The sequence below is a fragment of the Rhineura floridana genome, chromosome 2 (genome assembly GCF_030035675.1).
Source record: "Rhineura floridana isolate rRhiFlo1 chromosome 2, rRhiFlo1.hap2, whole genome shotgun sequence".
In the NCBI taxonomy this organism is placed as follows: Eukaryota; Metazoa; Chordata; class Lepidosauria; order Squamata; family Rhineuridae; genus Rhineura; species Rhineura floridana.
The window spans coordinates 27322639-27344465 of NC_084481.1; the positions used below are offsets into that span (position 1 = coordinate 27322639).

Here is a 21827-nt window from a genome sequence, read left to right on the forward strand (position 1 = left end):
AGGACTTTGGGGCCCAGATAGTTTTTTCATCCATCCTTCCAATACTTAGGAGTAGAAAGGGGAAGAAAAACACTCCGTGTGAATGTCATCCTAAACTCCCAGCTGTCCATGGAAGCTCAGGTTTCAGCTGTGAGCCGGGCGGCGCTGTATCAACTCCATCTGATACGGAGGCTGAGCCCCTACCTTTCCAATCATCTGCTCCCATTGGTGGTACATGCCCTGGTCTCCTCTTGCCTAGACTACTGTAATGCACTCTACGTGGGGCTACCCTTGAAAACAGTCCGGAAGTTGCCAGATTGATCGGTTTTTGACATCTCACTGGGGAGCCATAACTTCTCTCTGCTACTCACTAATTAATAGCTTATCTCTGTTTTTGTTGCAAAAAGCTGTCCTGGATTTGCATTCTAAAGATATACACAGAAGAGGGATTTCTATTCCAGATTTTTATTTTGAAGAATATTATATTGTCTGAGACTACTCTCTTTTTGGTCTATTTTATTTTGACGAATCTGTTTTCTGACGACCGCCATTAATTGTTTCGATCCTGGGAACTGCATTTTGTTTACTTAAACATGGAGAGATAAGGCTGTCTGCTCTGTTTATACTGTGATGTCACCAAGTTTGGAGTATTAACCCAATTGTTGCTGAAATAAGAAGTGGTTTTCCTATATTTTTCTTTTAAAATGGCAATTAAGAAAGTGGCTGAGAAGCTGGAAATAACTATGTTTCAGAAAATAATGGATGAGATTGAGATAACGAAACAAAACCTGCGACAGGGTTGTAAGGAGCTGAAAATTGAATTGAGTAAAATGAAGCAGGAGATTAAAGATATAGGGGTCCCTGTGAGAGAGGTGACCCTGGAAGGGGTCCCTGTGAGAGAGGAGACCCCGGAGATTGGAACAAACGTGGAACAGGAAAAAGATTTGGAGTCTATGGACTTTAGAAATAAAATTTATTGTTTGGAGACACAGGAGATTAAAGACATAGGGGTCCTTGTGAGAGAGGAGACCCTGGAGACTGGAACAGGGGTCCCTGTGAGAGAGGAGACCCTGGAGACTGGAACAGGGGTCCCTGTGAGAGAGGAGATCCCGGAGATTGGAACAAACGTGGAACAGGAACAAGATTTGGAGTCTATGGACTTTAGAAATAAAATCTATTGTTTGGAACTCAATGTTATCTCTGAAGAAATTAATGAAGATTCTAGAGATAAAGTTATCAATGGCATGGATAATCTTCTGGACTGGAATGATGTGATGGAGCCCAATATAGAGAAAATCTATGGAATTAACTGCAGCCATGTGACAATGGAAAAACTTTCAAGAGATGACCCAGTGTATTTTGAAAAAAAGAACAGAGATATGATTTTACAGCAGTATTTCAGCAACCTATTCAGAATGGATGGCAAGAAAATATTTGGGATAGAGGTAATTCCCATCAGACTCTTACTATATGACTATGGCTTTGACAGCAAGATTATTATGGAATACTGATAATGGAAGATTGGATACTGAAATTACTGGACTTAACAAGACTACTGAAGATGGAAGATGGAAAATGGAACTAATAGGGATAATAGAACAATGGCTACTGAAATTACTGAACCTAACAGATTCTGATGTGATGGATTAATTGAAATGTTTATTTTGACTATGGTTATGACAACAAGATTATCATAATTAGTAATGAGATGGATTAATCGATATGCTTATCTGGAAAAAAAAATTGATAGATATATTTCTTAAAGAATTGAAACCTCTCTTTGACTTTTTGTGGAAAGAATAAAGTAATGTTTATGAGATTTGATGATTAAGTAAGATAACTACTGGAGGAAAGTGATTTTATAATATGACTTAAGAGACAGGATTGTTATATATTATAGACTTATAACTGATTTGATCTTTGACAAATGGGAAGTCAATATTTTACTCTTTATTTTTTATTTTTGTTTTTTTTTTCTTTTTTTCTTTTTGTTTAACTATTTTTGATTTTGTTTTTTGTCTTTGAATGTTTTATGATTTTGTCTTGTATGTTTTATGAAAATCTGAATAAAAATTATTGAAAAAAAAAAAAAAAAAAAAGAAAACAGTCCGGAAGTTGCAACTGGTACAGAACACGGCAGCTTGCCTGATTAAAGGCAACCGCCGGCAAGATCACATCACTCCAGTGCTGAAGAGTTGCACTGGTTACCAGTTGCTTACCAGGCCCAATTAAAGGTGTTCTGGGACCACGGGCTATGCTTCCTGGAAGATGGACTGCTGGCAAGTGATAGGTTGCATCTCACAAGGACTGGGAAGAATGTGTTTGGCCACAGCATGGAGAAGTTCATCAGGAGGGCTTTAAATTGAATCCTAAGGAGGAGGGAGATGTAAACTTGGTGGCAATGACTGACGAAGGCTTGTGCACAGTAACGGAAACAGAGAGATTGGCTCTAATAGGGACCAGTAACAGTCCTCAGAAAAATGTAGTAAGGAAGCCAAGCCACAAATCACATTGTCTTCAATGTCTGTATACTAATGCACAGAGCACGGAAAACAAGCAGGACAAACTTGAACTCTTAATACAGAAGGGTAATTATGACTTGATAGGTATAACTGAAACTTGGGGGGATGACTCCCACGACTGGAATACAACAATTGAAGGATATAACTTGTTCAAAATGGACAGATGGAATAAAAAGGGAGGTGTTACATATGTTATAAATATGTTATATATGTTATATATGTTAAAAATATATATCCCTGCACAGAAATACAGGAAGATGAGCTTGGTAGCTCCACCAAGTGTGTCTGGTTTAAAATTAATGGGGCAGGTAATAACAGGAATGTGGTGCTTGGAATCTACTACCGACCACCCAATCAAGGAGAAGACGAGAATGTAACTTTTGAAAAGCAAATTGCCAATGTTTCGAGGAGACATGATGTAGTAGTGGGGGACTTCAATTATCCCGGTATCTGTTGGGAGACAAATTCTGCCAAACATGGCCCCTCCAAGAAATTTCTGACTTGTGCTGGAGATAACTTTCTCCTACAGGAAGTGGAGGAATTAACCAGAGGATCAGCTATCCTGGACTTGATTCTAACCAATAGAGATGATTTAGTGGATGAAGTGGCAGTTACAGGAACTCTGGGAGAAAGTGACCACACCATACTTGAATTTTGATTTTAACAGACGCAAAAGCTGAGAGTAGCCATATGCGCACCCGGGACTTCAGGAAAGCTTATTTTAATAAACTCAGAACAATTGTAAGTATGGTTCCATGGCAAGCCACCTTAATGAGAAAAGGAGTCTAAGATGGGTAGGAGTTTCTAAAAAAGGAAATTCTAAAAGTGCAATGGCAAGCAATTCCAACAAAGAAAAAAGGGGGGAAGCCAATGTGGCTTCAGAAAAAGCTTAGAGATGACCTGAAAACAAAAAAGGACACATACAGGAAGTGGAAAGAAGGCCAGGCCACAAACAAAGAGTACAGGCAGGTGTCATGGAATTGCAGGGATGGCATCAGGAAGGCTAAAGCTGAGAATGAGCTGAGGTTAGCAAGAGATGCTAAAAGCAACAAAAAGGCTTTCTTCAGGTATGTCCATAGTAAAAGACAGAGAAAAGAAATGGTGGCACAGCTACTCAATGAGGATGGCAAAATTATAACAGATGACAAAGAATAGGGAGAAGTGCTCAATTCCTACTTTGGCTCAGTCTTCTCCCAAAAAAGGATCTATGACCCTTCTGGGAAACATGAAGTAGAAGGGGCAGGATTGGAGCTTGATATTGATAGACAAATGGTCAAGGAATACCTAATCACTTTGAACAAGCTCAAATCAGCAGGGCCTGATAAACTGCATTCTAGAGTATTGAAGTAACTGGCTAAAGAACTCTCAGAACCGCTCTCTATTATCTTTGCCAAATCATGGAGGACTGGTGAAGTGCCGGATGACTGGAGGAGAACTAATGTTGTCTCTACAAAAAGGGCAAAAAGGAGGAACCGGGGAACTACAGACCAGTCAGCCTAACATCAGTCCCTGGTAAAACTCTGGAGCAGATTATAAAGAAGTCAATCTGTAAGCACCTTGAAAACAATGCAGTGATTACTAGGAGCCAACATGGATTTATGAAGAACAAATCCTGCCAGACTAATCTTATCTCGTTTTTTGATCGGGTAACCTCCCTTGTAGACTGGGAATGCTCGACTTCAGCAAAGCTTTTGACAAAGTGCCCCATGATATTCTGATTAGCAAGCTAGCTAAATGTGGGCTGGATGGAACAACTATCAGGTGGATCCACAGTTGGCTCCAGAATCGTACTCAAAGAGTGCTTATCAAACTGGGCGGAAGTAACGAGTGGAGTACTACAGGGCTCGGTCCTGGGCCCAGTGCTCTTTAACATTTTTATTAACGACTTAGATGAGGAGGTACAGAGCATGCTTATCAAATTTGCAGATGATACAAAATTGGGGGGCACAGCTAATACTGTGGAAGACAGAAAGAAAATTCAAAGGGACCTTGATAGGCTGGAGCATTGGGCTGAAAACAGAATGAAATTCAACAGGGATAAATGCAAAGTTCTACACTTAGGAAAAAGAAACCAAATGCACAGTTATAAGATGGGGGATACTTGGCTCAACAATATGACATGTGAGAAGGATCTTGGAATTACTGTTGATCACAAGCTGAATATGAGGCAACAGTGTGATGTGGCTGCAAAAAAGGCAAATGCTGTATTAGGCTGCATTAAATGAAGTATAGTTTCTAAATCACATGAGATATTAGTTCCCCTCTATTCAGCACTGGTTGGGCCACATCTTGAACACTGCGTCCAGTTCTGGTCTCCACAGTTCAAGAAGGATGCAGACAAACTGGAACAGTTTCAGAGGAGGGCAACAAAGATGATCAGGGGACTGGAAACAAAGCCCTATGAGGAGAGACTGAAAGAACAGGGCATGTTTAGCCTGGAGAAGAGAAGACTGAGGGGAGATATGACAGCACTCTTCAAGTACATGAAAGGTTGTCACACAGAAGAGGGCCGGGATCTCTTCTCGATCGTTCCAGAGTGCAGGACACGGAATAATGGGCTCTAGTTGCAGGAAGGCAGATTTCGACTGAACATCAGGAAAAATGTCCTAACTGAGCCATACAACAATGGAACCAATTACCTAGAGAGGTAGTGGGCTCTCCGACCCTGGAGGCATTCAAAAGGCAGCTGGACAGCCATTTGTCGGGAATGCTTTGATTCAGATTCCTACATAGAGCAGGGGGTTGGACTTGATGGACTTATAGGCCCCTTCCAACTCTACTATTCTATGATTCTATGACTACAGCCCACTTCATCAAATGCATGGAAGTGTTATGCTGGGCTTGGTAAAAAGTGAGGTCAACGGGAAATTAAATGCAGAAAAGTATAGATGTGATTTCTGATGATCTAAACAACCTGGTATTGGCAAAGCCACCTAACGCATATGAAAAATGGAAATGGACTACCTTCAAGTCGATCCCGACTTATGGCAACCCTATGAATAGGGATTTCATGGTAAGCAGTATTTAGAGGGGGGTTACCATTGCCTCCCTCTGAGGCTAGTCCTCCCCAGCTGAGGGGCAAGTGGGCTCCTTGGAACTATGCAACTTGCCCACGGCTGCACAGGTGGCAGGGTACGTAACCCTTGAGCCACTCACTGTGGGGGTGATCTTTAGCTGGCCCTTGACACCCAGGAGACACGAGTGGGGATGTGAACTCACAGACTCTGGACTCAATGTGCTAAAAATCCTTTGTCTCAGTTCAATCCACAATTTATAGCATTGAGACTCTTGTTGTATTGTAATTCAGTGGTTTCACATTGCAGTCTCCCTTTGAAGTTCTTTTGCTTTAAAAGAGTACACCAGAGTCACTTCCACCAACTCACATGCAAACCCCCTCCCCCTAAATTGCATTTTAAAGCCCTTAGGAGACTTAAAAAAGCAGTTTGACTGTATAGATGGCAGGGCAAGAAAGGTGGCTAGAATGTACTTCTGAATGCACACTTGATTTCTCTGTAGTTTTTTCTTACTGCATCATGTTCACCAAAGAATTGTGGCCATTATCTATTGCCCCACATGCAGAGAATTTTTGTACTATTTTATTAAAAAAGGAAAGACTGGCAATTTGTGGGCACCAAAACTGTCCCTCATTAGAACAGAACCAGTCTGCCATGGATCCGTCTGACAACTGACTAGATAACAAATTTAAATTCTTGCAAATCCAACAGGAGACTCTGCATTTCTCGATCAACATATCAAGTAAAGGTTCAGATTTCAGGATTTGAAACTTCATGGCTGAGGCTTGTTTTACCAGTAAACAGAATGAATTTACAAGAGCCTCAAGTAGTACAACCTTCTCCAGCCTCAAGAGGGCAGGGGATGAATTCAGTAGGTGAAGGAAAATAGTGAGCGCAAGAAAAAAGAGCAAAAAGAACATTCTTAGCATTGCTTAGGATTTTTTTTTAAAGTTACAAAGCACCATAAACCAGATAGCAAGTACAAAGCTCCACAGTATATGTGTATATTGGCAATCAAAGGCATTTCTAAATATCAAGCGTTTTACTTCAGTCTCATTGGCCCTGTCCTGAAAAGCAGGCACAGATCAATTGTTTTAAGTGCAAATGATCAGGTAGTTCGGCAACTCCATCATTTCCCTTTTCTGGCCAAGATAAGAAGACTAGAATTTTCATACCTGTCTGAAAGTCTTGTTAATTTGTTTAAGTTAACAGCATTACCACCTGGAAGGCAAATGTTCACACACAAAAAATTACACTTGTTGTTTTGCCAAAGTAGCAGGTCATCATTTCCCCTAGCGTGTTTGACAATCACCTATTGTCTGTAAAGAAAGTGCTGAAAAGAAAGACTGGAATCCAATAGGCAAAATTAGTCACCTCAGTAACTGAAAATTGAACAAGACAGTACACTCAAATCCATCTAAAGGGCCATTGAACATATTGCACAGATGCAAACTCAGGTTTGCCCCCAAAGTGTTATGCAATCCAGAGCTTCAGCCAATCACAGTTCTCTGACATGATGCCTTTGCTGCAATGAAATTTAAAAATTTTAGGTATGCACCTTGAATGTGCAGAAAAAACTCTAAATGTGTGAAGTGGCACTAAAATAGCATACTCAGTTCTGCATCTGAATATCAAGGATGGCAATAGTTAACTGACAGAGACGTCTATACATTTTATGCATTTTTAAAGAAAAAACTTGATCCCATTTTATCTCTGTCAGACAAATACAGGCTATTTTACTTAATCTGTGCAAACACACATACAGACCCTTTGCTTTTCTTAAATTTCACAAGCAAGATAAAAAAAACTGATCTGTCTAGCTTTCAGCACTGATACTGAGAATTCCAAGAGAAAAGCAGACAAGCAACAGAAGTCTGAACAATTACACAATTCTGGCTTGGTTTAAAAATAAATAAATAAAAGTGATGCAGGCTCTCACATGCCCTTGATATGTACAGCATGTATGATCCTGCTTTTTTTGCTTTAATAGTAAGCAGTCCCTTTCAGTCCATAAGGACTGTATTGTAATAGAAAAATGAACTGAACATCAGCAAACTGCCCTAACAAATCCCTTATAAACAATAAGAAAAGGAGAGAAACAAAAGGTTATGGGCAGCTGACCTCTCAAGAGATTAAGAGTATATTTAGTTTCATTGTGAATCTGGTTAATCCCTAAACCGTCATTGTTGTACATTTGCACCAATCCTCAACATTATAAAACTTGCCTGGGCAATTCCTAAAGAGCACGGGCTAGCCCTCCTCTCATTTTGGCAAAGCCTGTTGGCTACGACTGTGAATGGAGCTGAGCAGCCAAGAAGCCTACAACAGTTCCATATTCTCCTTATCAAAAGGGAAGAATGCCCTTTGAAGACAGACAACACTGCAATCCCTTCTTTTGAGGTCCTAACAGTAGCCATTTGCACACACACCAAAAAAGTTTAAACAAACGTCTGCCCAGAGAAGGGAAATCAATAATCATAAATCAATGGACTTGTCAACACAGGAGTCTGCCAAGTGAGCTCCAGGAAAAGTTCAAAGGGAAAGGAACAGCAAGAATTATTCAATGCACTTTCAGGAATGAAAGGCACCTGTTGACCCCTCTGCTTTGCATTAAGAAGGCAGTTACAAAATACACACATTTACTTTTAAAAGTGGTCTTGACCACCCTTTTCTACCCCAATATATTCCTGCCTTGCTTGCTTTTGCTTCTTCATCTCTACCACCTTCCCAAGGTTTCTTGCTGTCAAAAAAATTATCCTATTCTCCTTTGTATTAAACTTCCTCCCAGAACTACGTAGTGCTACTTCTCTCCTCCCCACACGCAACCCCCCACCTTTTCAATGAAGGCTCAACACAATGAGAGATTTTCTTTGTAACTGTGAAAGATTACAGAAGTCCAACAGCAATTATCATTTACCAGCATTTATTTGAACATTTTTATAAAATACACAAAGGAAAAAACTGCAATTCCTTTTACATCACTTTACAAATAACATTGTTTCAGGATTATTAAAAAATCAGCTGAACTGGTTTATTTGTCCACTGTTATGCATACAACTATATACCTCACATTCAGCAGTTTTTTAAAAAAGACTACTACTGGCATTTTGAATCCATGTGCCTAACTGCATGGAATGACCCTATAGAAGTCAGGCCTTCTATATTAGCTCCCATATGGATATTTTTAGAGCATACTTACATATATCTCACTATGATCAAAACGTTGCTTGAGATTACTGATAAAGGATTCCTCAGTGAGGGGTTCCAGAAGTACCATATCTCCAACCCCGATCATATTGTCAAGAAGAGATGTCTTCACCTCCATTTTTGCCATTTGTCCTCTACTGTAGGCAAAAAGCAGAGGTAGGAAGATTAAAACTTAATATAAAGTTCAAGTGACCTAAAACATAAGAATGAAGTACCTCAAATGACATTTTTAGCACACAGCGACACAGGAAGAAAAAATGGAAAAGATTGTTCACAGCAGGCAGTATAATCAAAAGAAAGACACTGCGCAGAAGAGTAGTCTTCAAGGTCAGAAAACAACTGTTTCCACTGTTTGCATTTGCTATATGGCAGTTATGAAAAAGCTATTCAGGAAGATAGATGGCGCCAAGGACCTAGGCCTCCTTGTGTCTGTAAATTGTTTTGTTGATTCTTCTAGCCATCACCAACCCCCCCCCAACTCCCCCAAAAAACTATTTTATAAATGCATAACTAAAATAAACAGGCTTATAATCTTGTAAAAATTATGGCAACCATATACCAGAAGTAACCAGGCTGTCACTTTAAGAGCTCTAAAACAAAGTTGACATTCCACATTCCCTTTTGTAATGAGGCTGTCCAAGTGCCATGATGGCCAGCCATTCAGGAGTAGGGCCTCTGTTTTTTGGACTGCCTTCAAGTTGATTCCGACTTATGGGCAACCCTATGAATAGGGTTTTCATGGTAAGCGGTATTCAGATGGGGTTTACCATTGCCTCCCTCTGAGGCGGAGAGGCAGTGACTGGCCCAAGGTCACCCAGTGAGCTTCATGGCTGTGTGGGGATTCGAACCCTGGTCTCCCAGGTCGTAGTCCAACACTGACCCAGGGAAGGGGCAGGGAGTGGGAGGGGAGGAGATTGGGTGGGTGGGCACTAGGCAGAAGGGAAGCCCCTTTCCTTTCCAAAAGGAAAACATTGTAAACAGAATCATTCTTTTTCAGCCTTTCCCCCACCTTTTTATTCTACAGCAGACACATGTAGCCTCCCACCTAAATTTAAACCAAAGCTTTCCCTGGCCACATCCACACCAGGCCTTTAGTTCACTTTGGACAGTCATGGCTTCTCTCAAAGAATCCTGGGCAGTGCAGTTAGTGAAGGGTGCTGAGAGTTGCTAGGAGATGCCCTGTTCCCCTCACAGACCTTCAGTCAGAGTGGCTGAATGTTAAACCACTGTCTCAGGGGAATAGGAGTCTCTCAGCACCCTTCACAAACTACACTTCCCAGGATTCTTCGAGGGAAGCCATGACTGTCTCACATGAAATCAAAGTCTGGTGTGAGTGTGGCCCCCTGATTAGGCAAGCCCAGCAGCTGTGAGGCTTTTAGAACACTGACAGTTGGTTCTTACTGAGCATGCTCCGCATTATCATTGGGTCCCAGCCAAAAATTATTAAATTAATTAAAAATCAGCCAGGCATTTTTTAAACCTTTAAACTGCAGCAGATGAAGGTCAGAGTATGGGGCAACGTCAGCACTCTGTGAACATGGCTGATTTTTAATGAATTTCAACAGATTATGAGAACTCTGACAGAAAAAAGTCCAAAAGGGCTCTGAGGTTTTTCTCTCTCTTTTTACACTTTGAACTTTCTATTCTCTCTGACTGTTTTGTGTATTGTCATGAAAATTGACAGGGTTGTTAAGCAAGCGTTTCTGAGTTCAGGACTATAAGTTATGTAAGGTTTTGTTTTGAAATGAGCTTATGGGAAGCATCAGAATGGCATGGGGGGTATTTTCAATTTAACATTGCGGAATGTGAAAAATCCCAGCTGGCTATAGTATACAGTCACTCTCGTGGCTGTATAACAGAGCCTGGAAGTAACTAGTTACAAGCAATGAATTACTTGTAATTCATTACTTTTTTGAGTAACGAGTGGGTAATTCCTTTACATTTCGATTGTAATAGAACTAGGAGTAATTTTACTACTTTTGTGGAGTAATTGTAACGTTTCCAGAATTACTTCTGGGCATTACTTTGGGGGGGGGAGCAGGAGAAGTCTTCTGCTCCTCTGATTTGTGGATGAAAATCATGTGCCTCAAACTGGGCTTCTGTGCAGTGTCGCTCTTTCCTCATGCTCTGTGGATGGGGAGGAGGAGGAGAGTGAGACGGGGTGGAGTGGAGAAAACAATTATTTAAAAAAATGGATAGTGGTGGTGAAGAATGGAGTGGAGGGAAAAAGGAGCCGGAGGGCAAGAACACGAGCTAGAGGGAGCCCCAGCTGATGAAGCGTCAAGGCCCCAGCTGACAAAGCATCAAGGCGAGTTAAGCAGCAGAGTTAAGCAGCAGAGTTAAGCCACACATATAAAGTCAGAGCACCTAGCGAGGAAGCCTGCTCCACGAGCTAGAGGGAGCACCAGCTGACGAAGCGTCAAGGCCCCAGCTGACAAAGCGTCAAGGCGAGTTAAGCAGCAGAGCGAAAAGAGGGTAAGTAGCTCCCATTTATTCCATTATTTAATTGAATTAAAACAGCTCAGAGAAATAAGCAATAAGGGCAGCCTAAGGTCACCCTGAGCTAGGAGCCAAATCCTGAAAGAACCTATATCTTAGGAGACAGATCCTAGGAGAAGGAAGCCTATAGAAAGCTAGTGTTCAACACCACCCTAGCAGGAAAGCTTCAGGGGACACTGTAAATAAGGCTAAATTCCAGTCGGAGAGAAGGGGAAAAAGGAAACTCCACCGATACATACAGGGAGAGAGTCAGCTCAGTCCTTGCTAAAAAGGGCAGCTTCAGCCTTCCTGAAACACAACCACAAGCTCTGTTTCCCTAGGTTAAAGAAAGGTCAGGCTGTTCTAGGTGGGAAAACAACAAACACAAAAGACTTGCCTGGAAGTCGCAGCCCCTTGCTGAGATTAAAAGCAGCCAAAAGCTATCATGGAGAACGATGGTCTCGGGGAAGAAGAGCATCCAGCTGAGGAAGAGGGAAACGATCCCTTAGAAGGGACCCATTCCTTGGGGGATGAGCAGCTATCCTCTCGTGCCGAGGATATATCTCCAGGGGGTGGAGGGATCCTTGTAGTGGGTGATTCGATCATCAGGAACATAGACAGTGGGGTGTGTGATGGGCGTGTAGACTGCAAGGTGTTTTGCCTGCCTGGTGCGAAGGTTGCGGATATCGCCCGTCGTTTAGATAGTTTGGTAGACAGTGCTGGGGAGGAGACAGTGGTCGTGGTGCACATTGGCACCAACGACATGGGGAAATGCAGCCGTAAGGTCCTGGAAGCAAAATTTAGGTTGCTAGGTAGGATGCTGAAAGCCAGGACCTCCAAGGTGGCTTTCTCTGAAATGCTACCAGTTCCACGCGCAGGACCAGCCAGACAGGCCCAGCTTTGCAGTCTCAATGCGTGGATGAGACGATGGTGTCGGGTGGAAGGGTTTGGATTTGTTAGGCACTGGGGAACATTTTGGGACAAGCCGGGGCTGCACAAAAGGGACAGGCTCCACTTGAACCAGAATGGAACCAGACTGCTAGCACTTAAAATTAAAAAGGTAGCAGAGCAGCTTTTAAACTGACTGAGGGGGGAAACCCGACAGGAGCTGAGGAAGGTCCGGTTTGGAATAAACCTCCCCCCTGGGATAAAAACCAAAGAAATGATGAAATTTTAAAAGGGGTAGGCCTAGAAGTAGGCATTGTGAGAGCAGGGGCACAGGATATAAATTCAGAAGAGCAAAATTACCACAGGCCAAACCACAAGTGCCAAAGACACTTGAAGAGAGACACTGCTTACAAGTGCCTGTACGCTAATGCTAGGAGCCTCCGAACCAAGATGGGAGAACTGGAGTGCTTGGTCTTAGAGGAGAGCATTGATATAGTGAGCATAACGGAGACCTGGTGGAATGGAGAAAACCAGTGGGATATGGTTATCCCTGGATATAAACTATATCGGAAGGACAGGGAAGGACGTATTGGTGGCGGAGTCGCTCTATATGTGAAAGAAGGCATTGAATCCAGCAAGCTCGAAACCCCAAAAGAGGCAGACTCCTCCACAGAATCGTTGTGGGTGGTGATACCATGCCCCAGGAGGGACTTAATACTGGGAACGATCTATCGTCCCCCTGATCAAAATGCTCAGGGAGACCTTGAGATGAGATATGAAATTGAGGAAGCATCCAAACTAGGACATGTGGTAGTAATGGGTGACTTCAACTACCCGGACATAGACTGGCTGCATATGTGTTCCAGTCATGACAAAGAAGCAAAGTTTCTAGATATTCTAAATGACTATTCCCTAGACCAGTTGGTCATGGAACCGACCAGAGGGACGGCAACCCTGGACTTAATCCTCAGTGGGGACCGGGACCTGGTGCGAGATGTAAGTGTTGTTGAACCGATTGGGAGCAGTGACCATAGTGCTATTAAATTAAACATACATGTAAATGGCCAATTGCCAAGAAAATCCAACACAGTCACATTTGACTTCAAAAGAGGAAACTTCACAAAAATGAGGGGATTGGTAAAAAGAAAGCTGAAAAACAAAGTCCAGAGGGTCACATCACTTGAAAATGCTTGGAAGTTGTTTAAAAACACTATATTAGAAGCTCAACTGGAGTGCACACCGCAGATCAGAAAAGGTACCGCCAGGGCCAAGAAGATGCCAGCATGGTTAACAAGCAAAGTCAAGGAAGCTCTTAGAGGCAAAAAGTCTTCCTTCAGAAAATGGAAGTCTTGTCCAAATGAAGAAAATAAAAAAGAACACAAACTCTGGCAAAAGAAATGCAAGAAGACAATAAGGGATGCTAAAAAAGAATTTGAGGAGCACATTGCTAAGAACATAAAAACCAACAACAAAAAATTCTATAAATACATTCAAAGCAGGAGACCATCTAGGGAGACAATTGGACCCTTGGATGATAAGGGAGTCAAAGGTGTACTAAACAACGATAAGGAGATTGCAGAGAAGCTAAATGAATTCTTTGCATCTGTCTTCACAGTGGAAGATATAGGGCAGATCCCTGAACCTGAACTAACATTTGCAGGAAGGGATTCTGAGGAACTGAGACAAATAGTGGTAACGAGAGAGGAAGTTCTAGGCTTAATGGACAATATAAAAACTGACAAATCACCGGGCCCGGATGGCATCCACCCGAGAGTTCTCAAAGAACTCAAATGTGAAATTGCTGATCTACTAACTAAAATATGTAACTTGTCCCTCGGGTCCTCCTCCGTGCCTGAGGACTGGAAAGTGGCAAATGTAACGCCAATCTTCAAAAAGGGATCCAGAGGGGATCCCGGAAATTACAGGCCAGTTAGCTTAACTTCTGTCCCTGGAAAACTGGTAGAAAGTATTATTAAAGCCATATTAACTAAGCACATAGAAGAACAAGCCTTGCTGAAGCAGAGCCAGCATGGCTTCTGCAAGGGAAAGTCCTGTCTCAGTAACCTATTAGAATTCTTTGAGAGTGTCAACAAGCATATAGATAGAGGTGATCCAGTGGACATAGTGTACTTAGACTTTCAAAAAGCGTTTGACAAGGTACCTCACCAAAGGCTTCTGAGGAAGCTTAGCAGTCATGGAATAAGAGGAGAGGTCCTCTTGTGGATAAGGAATTGGTTAAGAAGCAGAAAGCAGAGAGTAGGAATCAATGGACAGTTCTCCCAATGGAGGGCTGTAGAAAGTGGAGTTCCTCAAGGATCGGTATTGGGACCTGTACTTTTCAACTTGTTCATTAATGACCTAGAATTAGGAGTGAGCAGTGAAGTGGCCAAGTTTGCTGACAACACTAAATTGTTCAGGGTTGTTAAAACAAAAAGGGATTGTGAAGAGCTCCAAAAAGATCTCTCCAAACTGAGTGAATGGGCGGAAAAATGGCAAATGCAATTCAATATAAACAAGTTAAAATTATGCATATTGGAGCAAAAAATCTTAATTTCACATATACGCTCATGGGGTCTGAACTGGCAGTGGCCGAACAGGAGAGAGACCTCGGGGTTGTAGTGGACAGCACGATGAAAATGTCGACCCAGTGTGCGGCAGCTGTGAAAAAGGCAAATTCCATGCTAGGGATAATTAGGAAAGGTATTGAAAATAAAACAGCCGATATCATAATGCCGTTGTATAAATCTATGGTGCGGCCGCATTTGGAATACTGTGTACAGTTCTGGTCGCCTCATCTCAGAAAGGATATTATAGAGTTGGAAAAGGTTCAGAAGAGGGCAACCAGAATGATCAAGGGGATGGAGCGACTCCCTTACGAGGAAAGGTTGCAGCATTTGGGGCTTTTTAGTTTAGAGAAAAGGCGGAGGAGACATGATAGAAGTGTATAAAATTATGCATGGCATTGAGAAAGTGGATAGAGAAAAGTTCTTCTCCCTCTCTCATAATACTAGAACTCGTGGACATTCAAAGAAGCTGAATGTTGGAAGATTCAGGACAGACAAAAGGAAGTACTTCTTTACTCAGCGCATAGTTAAACTATGGAATTTGCTCCCACAAGATGCAGTAATGGCCACCAGCTTGGATGGCTTTAAAAGAAGATTAGACAAGTTCATGGAGGACAGGGCTATCAATGGCTACTAGCCGTGATGGCTGTGCTGTGCCACCCTAGTCAGAGGCAGCATGCTTCTGAAAACCAGTTGCCGGAAGCCTCAGGAGGGGAGAGTGTTCTTGCACTCGGGTCCTGCTTGCGGGCTTCCCCCAGGCACCTGGTTGGCCACTGTGAGAAAAGGATGCTGGACTAGATGGGCCACTGGCCTGATCCAGCAGGCTCTTCTTATGTTCTTATGTTCTTAACATGGATAAAGGAGGAGAAGGAGGCACCACCCTTTCTGGCTACTGTGCTGCATTTGCAGTACTTTAACTTTTTTGCATCTCAGGGGAAAATGTTTGCTTGGGTGAGTGTCCCTTAGTTGGTGGCAGGGCAGAGTCTGGGAGGTGGTTAAGTGAGAGAGATTATGCTTGCTGGCTGAGGGGGAGTTGCACTTGGTTTGACGTACAAAGAGCTGAGTAGTGGCCTCAGCCTCCCTCCCCACCACCCTTACCAGCGGAGAGACCACAATTGCTATCTTATGGATAAAAATAATTATTCTACTATCTCTGTACGTGTGTGTTTATTTTTAATGTTGTTTTAGGCTACTTAGATGTGCAGCAGCCAAGGCCAGCACCTTGTAGGCGTTTTTTAAAGTAACTGGAATGTAATTGTAGTGATTACTTTGGAGGAAAAGTAAAGTAGTCAGTTACTTTCAGAGCAAGTGCAATTGTAATGGTAATTACTACTTTTGGGGGCCATGTAACTGTAACTGTAATTTATTACTTTTTAAAAGTAATCTTCCAAGCTCTGCTGTATAATACATTTAGGGTTTCAAAAAATATAAAAATGAAGCAGTTCCGCTTTAAGCAAACGTGTGATAAGTATGGTCAGGTACTGAAGGAATTAAAGGACAGATAGGATACTTAATGGATTGGAGGTGGTTAACAAGCCTAGGGGTGTCATGCATAGAATAGAGCTCATTAGAAAAGACTAGAAGAATTGCAAAGGACCCCACTGCCTTGGCTTTCAATCAAGCAGCCTACACAAGTTCTTCATTTTTTTTTTTTAAAAGGCATTTGGTCTGGAAGAAGAAAACCAAGCAGAAGAAAGAAAGAAAGAAAGAAAGAAAGAAAGAAAGAAAGAAAGAAAGAAAGAAAGAAAGAAAGAAAGAAAGAAAGAAAGAAAGAAAGAAAGAAAGAAAGAAAGAAAGAAAGAAAGAAAGAAAGAAAGAAAGAAAGAAAGAAAGAAAGAAAGAAAGAAAGAAAACCAACTACACAGAAGACACTAGCCTACCTTCCCATGCACCCTTATGTTCTTCATGTGACCCAAAGAAAAAGGTGAAATTTTTGTCAAGCAACCCTTTCTAGTCATAGAATGAGCATTTGGTTATTTACAACCCTGCCATAATGTACCACTACCTGTGCATTCCATCATCATAATAATTGGGGGGGGGGTTGCTTTGTTTTCTGGGGAGGAAACTTGAACCAAAGCAAGAAATCAATTCAACTTTCCTACTTCCAAGATCGCTGCCCACTATTAAGGGGATGCTACTGTTATGTGCTAAGTCCTATCAGAAATATGATACATTGAGTGCAGAGGACCTTACTTCCAAATAAGCAGACAAAGCATGGGGCTGCATATGAAAGACTTTAAAAGCTCACACCCATTCTGCCTCAAGGACTTCTAGGTTTCATGTTAATCATGTTTAAAACCTGAGGAGTCAAGCTTTTCAAGTACAAACACCAAAACCACCACTTCTGTGCTTAAGTTGTTCATGGAATTCATTAAGATTGGATCTACACTTTTAAAAGCATACTTTTCCAAACAATACCAATCTTATTAAGGTCATTTGTGGTTAATTTTTTTAGTCTGAAACAGATTCTCAGAATTTTTGCCATTCTAAATTACAAGCTACCTACCATACTAAAATACATCACTACTAAGGAATTTCAAGTGTGGATACAGCCAAACCAATAAGCCTCCTATTCCAACACTACTAGACCAAGAAGTAGCTCTGGCCTAAACGCAACAAGCGATATTTAAAGTATCCAAAACAGAAAGAGCAGCACAGCTTACATAATCATGTTGCTGCAGGACAAACTGCCTTGATCAAAACCTAAAGGTCTGCTTACAACAATAATAAGCATTAAGAAAATAAGAGCAGACCTGCTGGATTAGACCAAAGACCCCTCTAGTCCAGCATCCTGTTTCTCACAGCAGCCAACCAGATGCCTACAGGAAGCCCACAAGCAAGAGAAGGAGGGCACTAGGCCTCTCCAACTATTGTTCTCTAGTGAATGGCAGTGCCTCTGATCTTGAAGCTAGCATATAGTTACCATAACTAGAAGCCATTGTAAAGGCCCATTAAACAAAAATGGGAGTTTTTTTCCTCCCATGGGTCTTTAATTTCTAACCTCAAAGATGCTCCCTTGAGAGCTAGGAGCTCATTGCACCAACCACACTCCCATAACTTGTGTCTAGGAAGAAGATTGTGTACAATATACTGCATAGCTCCGAGACCCCTGATGGCTTTTTACCTTCGTAAGTGGTTTCATTGTTGTTTGCTTATTGGACTTGTTTACTTGCAAAGCCAGAATCTGTAATATCAAGAAGACAGAGCAGCCTTTCCAAACTGGTGTGCCTCCACATGTTGTTGGACCACAACTCCCATCAGCCTCAGCCATTGGCAATGCTGGCTGAGGCTGATGGGAGTTGTGGTCCAACAACATCTGGAGGCACACTGGTTGGGAAAGGCTGAGATAGAGGGATGACCAGAGCTTGGAAAAGTTACTTTTTTGAACTACAACTCCCATCAGCCCAATCCAGTGGCCGTGCTGGCTGGGGCTGATGGGAGTTGTAGTTCAAAAAAGTAACTTTTCCAAGCTCTGGCCTGATGACTGCCATGCCTCCTTACCCTGTTGCTAAACTGGCACAGGCAGTTAACTTGCCTGTTGTAAGTGGTTTTCCTTTGATGCTTTTTCAGCTGGGGCTCCTCTCATAGAGCTTTAGGACAGTAGTATCTCCCACTCCAGTGCTCAGTCCACTTCACCCATCTGCTACAGCAACCATAACCATTATCCACCACAGTGGACCGAAGAGAATAGCAGGAAAATGGACTGTTAAGCCACTGAAATGGAAAATGGTGCAGCTGCCTAGTAGCTTTCTATGCGAACCCTTAAAACTGTAGGCATTATCTCTGCCAGGATACTGACCTAGCAAAGCTCTATTTTAATAAGCAAGTTTAAATAAATTAGATAGGTTAATTTGAAATATTGCTAAGAAATACTATGCAAAGTCAATTATACCCAAAAGCTCTGGATTAAAGTCAGCTAGACTATAACCTCCTCACACACATTTACACATGGTAAGATTTACAAAACAAAGATAATAATAAAATATCACACAATTCAGAAAGGGCAGTAAAGTTGAAAATATGTTTGTTCCTTGATTCTTCAGTATCAAAACACACACACACACAAACAGAAGCCAGATTCACATGTCACATTCAACCATTCTTATACCAAGGTTTATTCAAACTATGGTTGGTTGAACAAGCCATACTTAAGCCAAAGGCAGTTCTGCTCATGATCAAAGTAACTATGGCTTGTTTACACATACTCTGCTCTCTTTCCACTCCACCTACTTCCCACCCCCAGCTGTCTCTCCATCTGACATCCCTTAAGCTTTGTGGTGTCCAACTGCCGGCAATACATCATGCCACCATTTCCATTGGTCAGCTGCAACAGCAAGGGTGTGGAAATCTTGTCACTCTTTTGCAGCTGTTTTCAAGCAGCCACTCTCCCCTTCCTTTCACCCCCGAAAAAGAAACAGTCATACTCCTTTATAGCTTATAGTTTAACCCTTTTATTCCATTTGCCCACTCTGCAACCACACTATTTATTTTTCTTTCCCCAGCTGAATGTTACATGATCACTGTGTCTGCTGCCACCAGCTTGTATTATTATAGATACCCTTAACTGCAGGTGCCATTTGCCACGCCAGCATGACTTGCAAAACGGCATGAACATGAGCGTCTCGCAGACATGGTACATGATTCCCTTCTAATACAGCTAAATGATTCAGTAACAATTGCCTCAAGGTTCCACCACTTTGACAAATAAATTCTAACTTTTGTATAGTTTCAAACAACTGTACATATTATGCTGTGGCACTGCTGCGAACATACAACTGGCAGTGTGAAGCAACGTGGGGTCCAGCAACACAACTTTTTAATATTTGCTGCCTGTGCTTTTCCTTGAAAAGCTGCCGAAAATTAAGAGAAGCACATTCCCAAAAACCATTCTAAGCAAAGTCAATCAAGCACCAAGCAATGGAAACATCTGCAAAGCAATAGTTCAAAAAAGTTTATTTATTTATTTTATTTGCATCCCACCCTTCCTCCCAGCAGGAGCCCACAGCAGCAAATAAAGCACTAAAAACACTTAAAACATCATAAAAACAGATCTTAAAATACATTAAAAAACAGCATTAAAAACATTTTTTAAAAAAACAACTTTAAAAAGGGTTAAAAACATTATTAAAAACATATTAAGCAATTCTAACACAGACACAGACTGGGATAAGGTCTCAACCTAAAAGGTTTGTTGAAAGAGGAAAGTCTTCAAAAGGCGCCGAAAAGATAGCAGAGATGGTGCCTGCCTAATATTCAAACGGAGGGTATTCCACAGGGTAGGTGCTGCCACACTAAAGGTCCGTTTCCTATATTGTGCAGAATGAACATCCTGATAGGATGGTATCTGCAGGAGGCCCTCACCTGCAGAGTGCAGTGATCGACTGGATATGTAATGGATAAGACGGTCTTTCAGGTATCCTGGTCCCGAGCTGTATAGGGCTTTGTACGCCAAAAGTAGAACCTTGAACTTTGCCCGGTAGCTAATGGGCAGCCAGTGGAATTCTTTCAGCAGCAGGGTGACATGTTGGCGATGCCCTGCTCCAGTGAGCAGTCTCACTGCTGCATTTTGCACCAGCTGCAGCTTCCAAACCAACCTCAAGGGCAGCCCCACATACAGTGCATTACAGTAATCCAGCCTGGAGGTTACCAGTGCGTGGACAACAGTGGTCAGGCTATCCTGGTCCAGAAACGGCCACAGCTGTCTTATGAGCCGAAACTGGTAAAAGGCATTCCTAGCCACTGAGGTCACCTGGGACTCTAGTGACAAAGATGGATCCAGGAGCACCCCCAGACCACGGACCTGCTCTTTCAGAGGGAGTACAACCCCGTCCAAAGCAGGCAACTGACCAATTATCCAAACTCGGAAACCACCAACCCACAGCGCCTCCGTCTTGCTAGGATTCAGACTCAGTTTATTGGCCCTCATCCAGCCCACCACCGAGTCCAGGCAGAAGTCCAGGGTTTGCACGGCCTCTCCCGATTCAGATGTTACGGAGAAATAGAGCTGGGTATCATCAGCATACTGCTGACACCTCGCCCCAAAGCTTCTGATGACTGCTCCCAAGGGTTTCATATAGATGTTAAACAGCATGGGGGACAAGATGGTACCCTGCGGCACCCACAGCACAGCTGCCAGGGGGGCGAATGACAGTTACCCAATTCTATTCTCTGAGAGCGACCCTGGAGATAGGATCAGAACCACTGTAAAACAGTGCCTCCAATACTCATCTCACCAAGTCGGCCCAGAAGGATACCATGGTCAAGGGTATCAAAAGCCACTGAGAGATCAAGTAGGAATAACAGGGTCGCACTCCCCCTGTCCTTCTCCCGATAAAGGTCATCCATCAGGGCGACCAAGGCCAATTCAGTCCCATAACCAGGCCTGAACCCACACTGGGATGAGTCAAGATAATCTGTTTCATCCAACAGTACTTGCAGTTGCTGCGCCACAACCCTCTCAATCACCTTCCCTAAGAAGGGGGTATTTGCAACCGGTCGGTAGTTGTCACAAACCAATGGGTCCAGGGTGGGCTTTTTCAGAAGTGGTCGGATCACCGCCTCTTTCAAGGAGGCTGGAACCACTCCCTCCCGCAATGATGCGTTGACCACACCCTGGATCCACTCAGTTAGACCCCCTCAGCAATCTTTAATAAGCCAAGAAGGGCAAGGGTTGAAAGGACACATTGCTGGCCGCATCATCACAAGCACCTTGTCCACGTCATCAGGCCACATCAACTGAAACCGTTCCCAAGAAGTTGCAGCAAATGTTGCACAGTAGATGTGGATGGGGCATCAAGACTGCTACGGAGGCGAGCAACTTCACCCTCAAAGTGCCTTGCAAACAATTCACAGTGGGCTTCCGAAGGGTCTAAGACTCCATTTCCTGGAGTTGATGTCAACAGACCCCTGACAATGCAGAAAAGCTCCACTGGATGGCGACTTGAGGATGCGATGGAGGCAGAGAACTGGGCCTTCTTCACCGACCTCACCGCCACGATTATGATGTTTTACTCGTGCCCAATCAGCCTCACAGCACGTCTTTCGCCACTTGTGCTCTACCATCGTCCAGCCTGCTTCACTGCCCTTAGCTCACTGGTGTACCAAGGTGCAAGTTGGGCTCCACAGTGCTGGAGAGGGCGCTTGGGGGCAACTGTGTCGAGAGCCCGACACGCCTT

At 42.8% G+C, this 21827-nt stretch overlaps 1 protein-coding gene across 4 annotated transcripts in view; it reads right to left on the reverse strand.

Annotated features, from left to right (window-relative positions):
- The window catches only part of MYO1B (myosin IB), a 198814-nt gene that overhangs the window by 147607 nt on the left and 29380 nt on the right, over window positions 1-21827 (reverse strand). For all 4 annotated transcript variants that reach the window (XM_061608188.1, XM_061608190.1, XM_061608189.1 and 1 more), the window contains exon 2: window positions 8715-8859. In XM_061608188.1, coding sequence (XP_061464172.1) covers window positions 8715-8849 — 135 coding nt within the window. In that variant the 5' untranslated portion in view covers window positions 8850-8859. The remainder of the gene's footprint in view (window positions 1-8714; window positions 8860-21827) is intronic.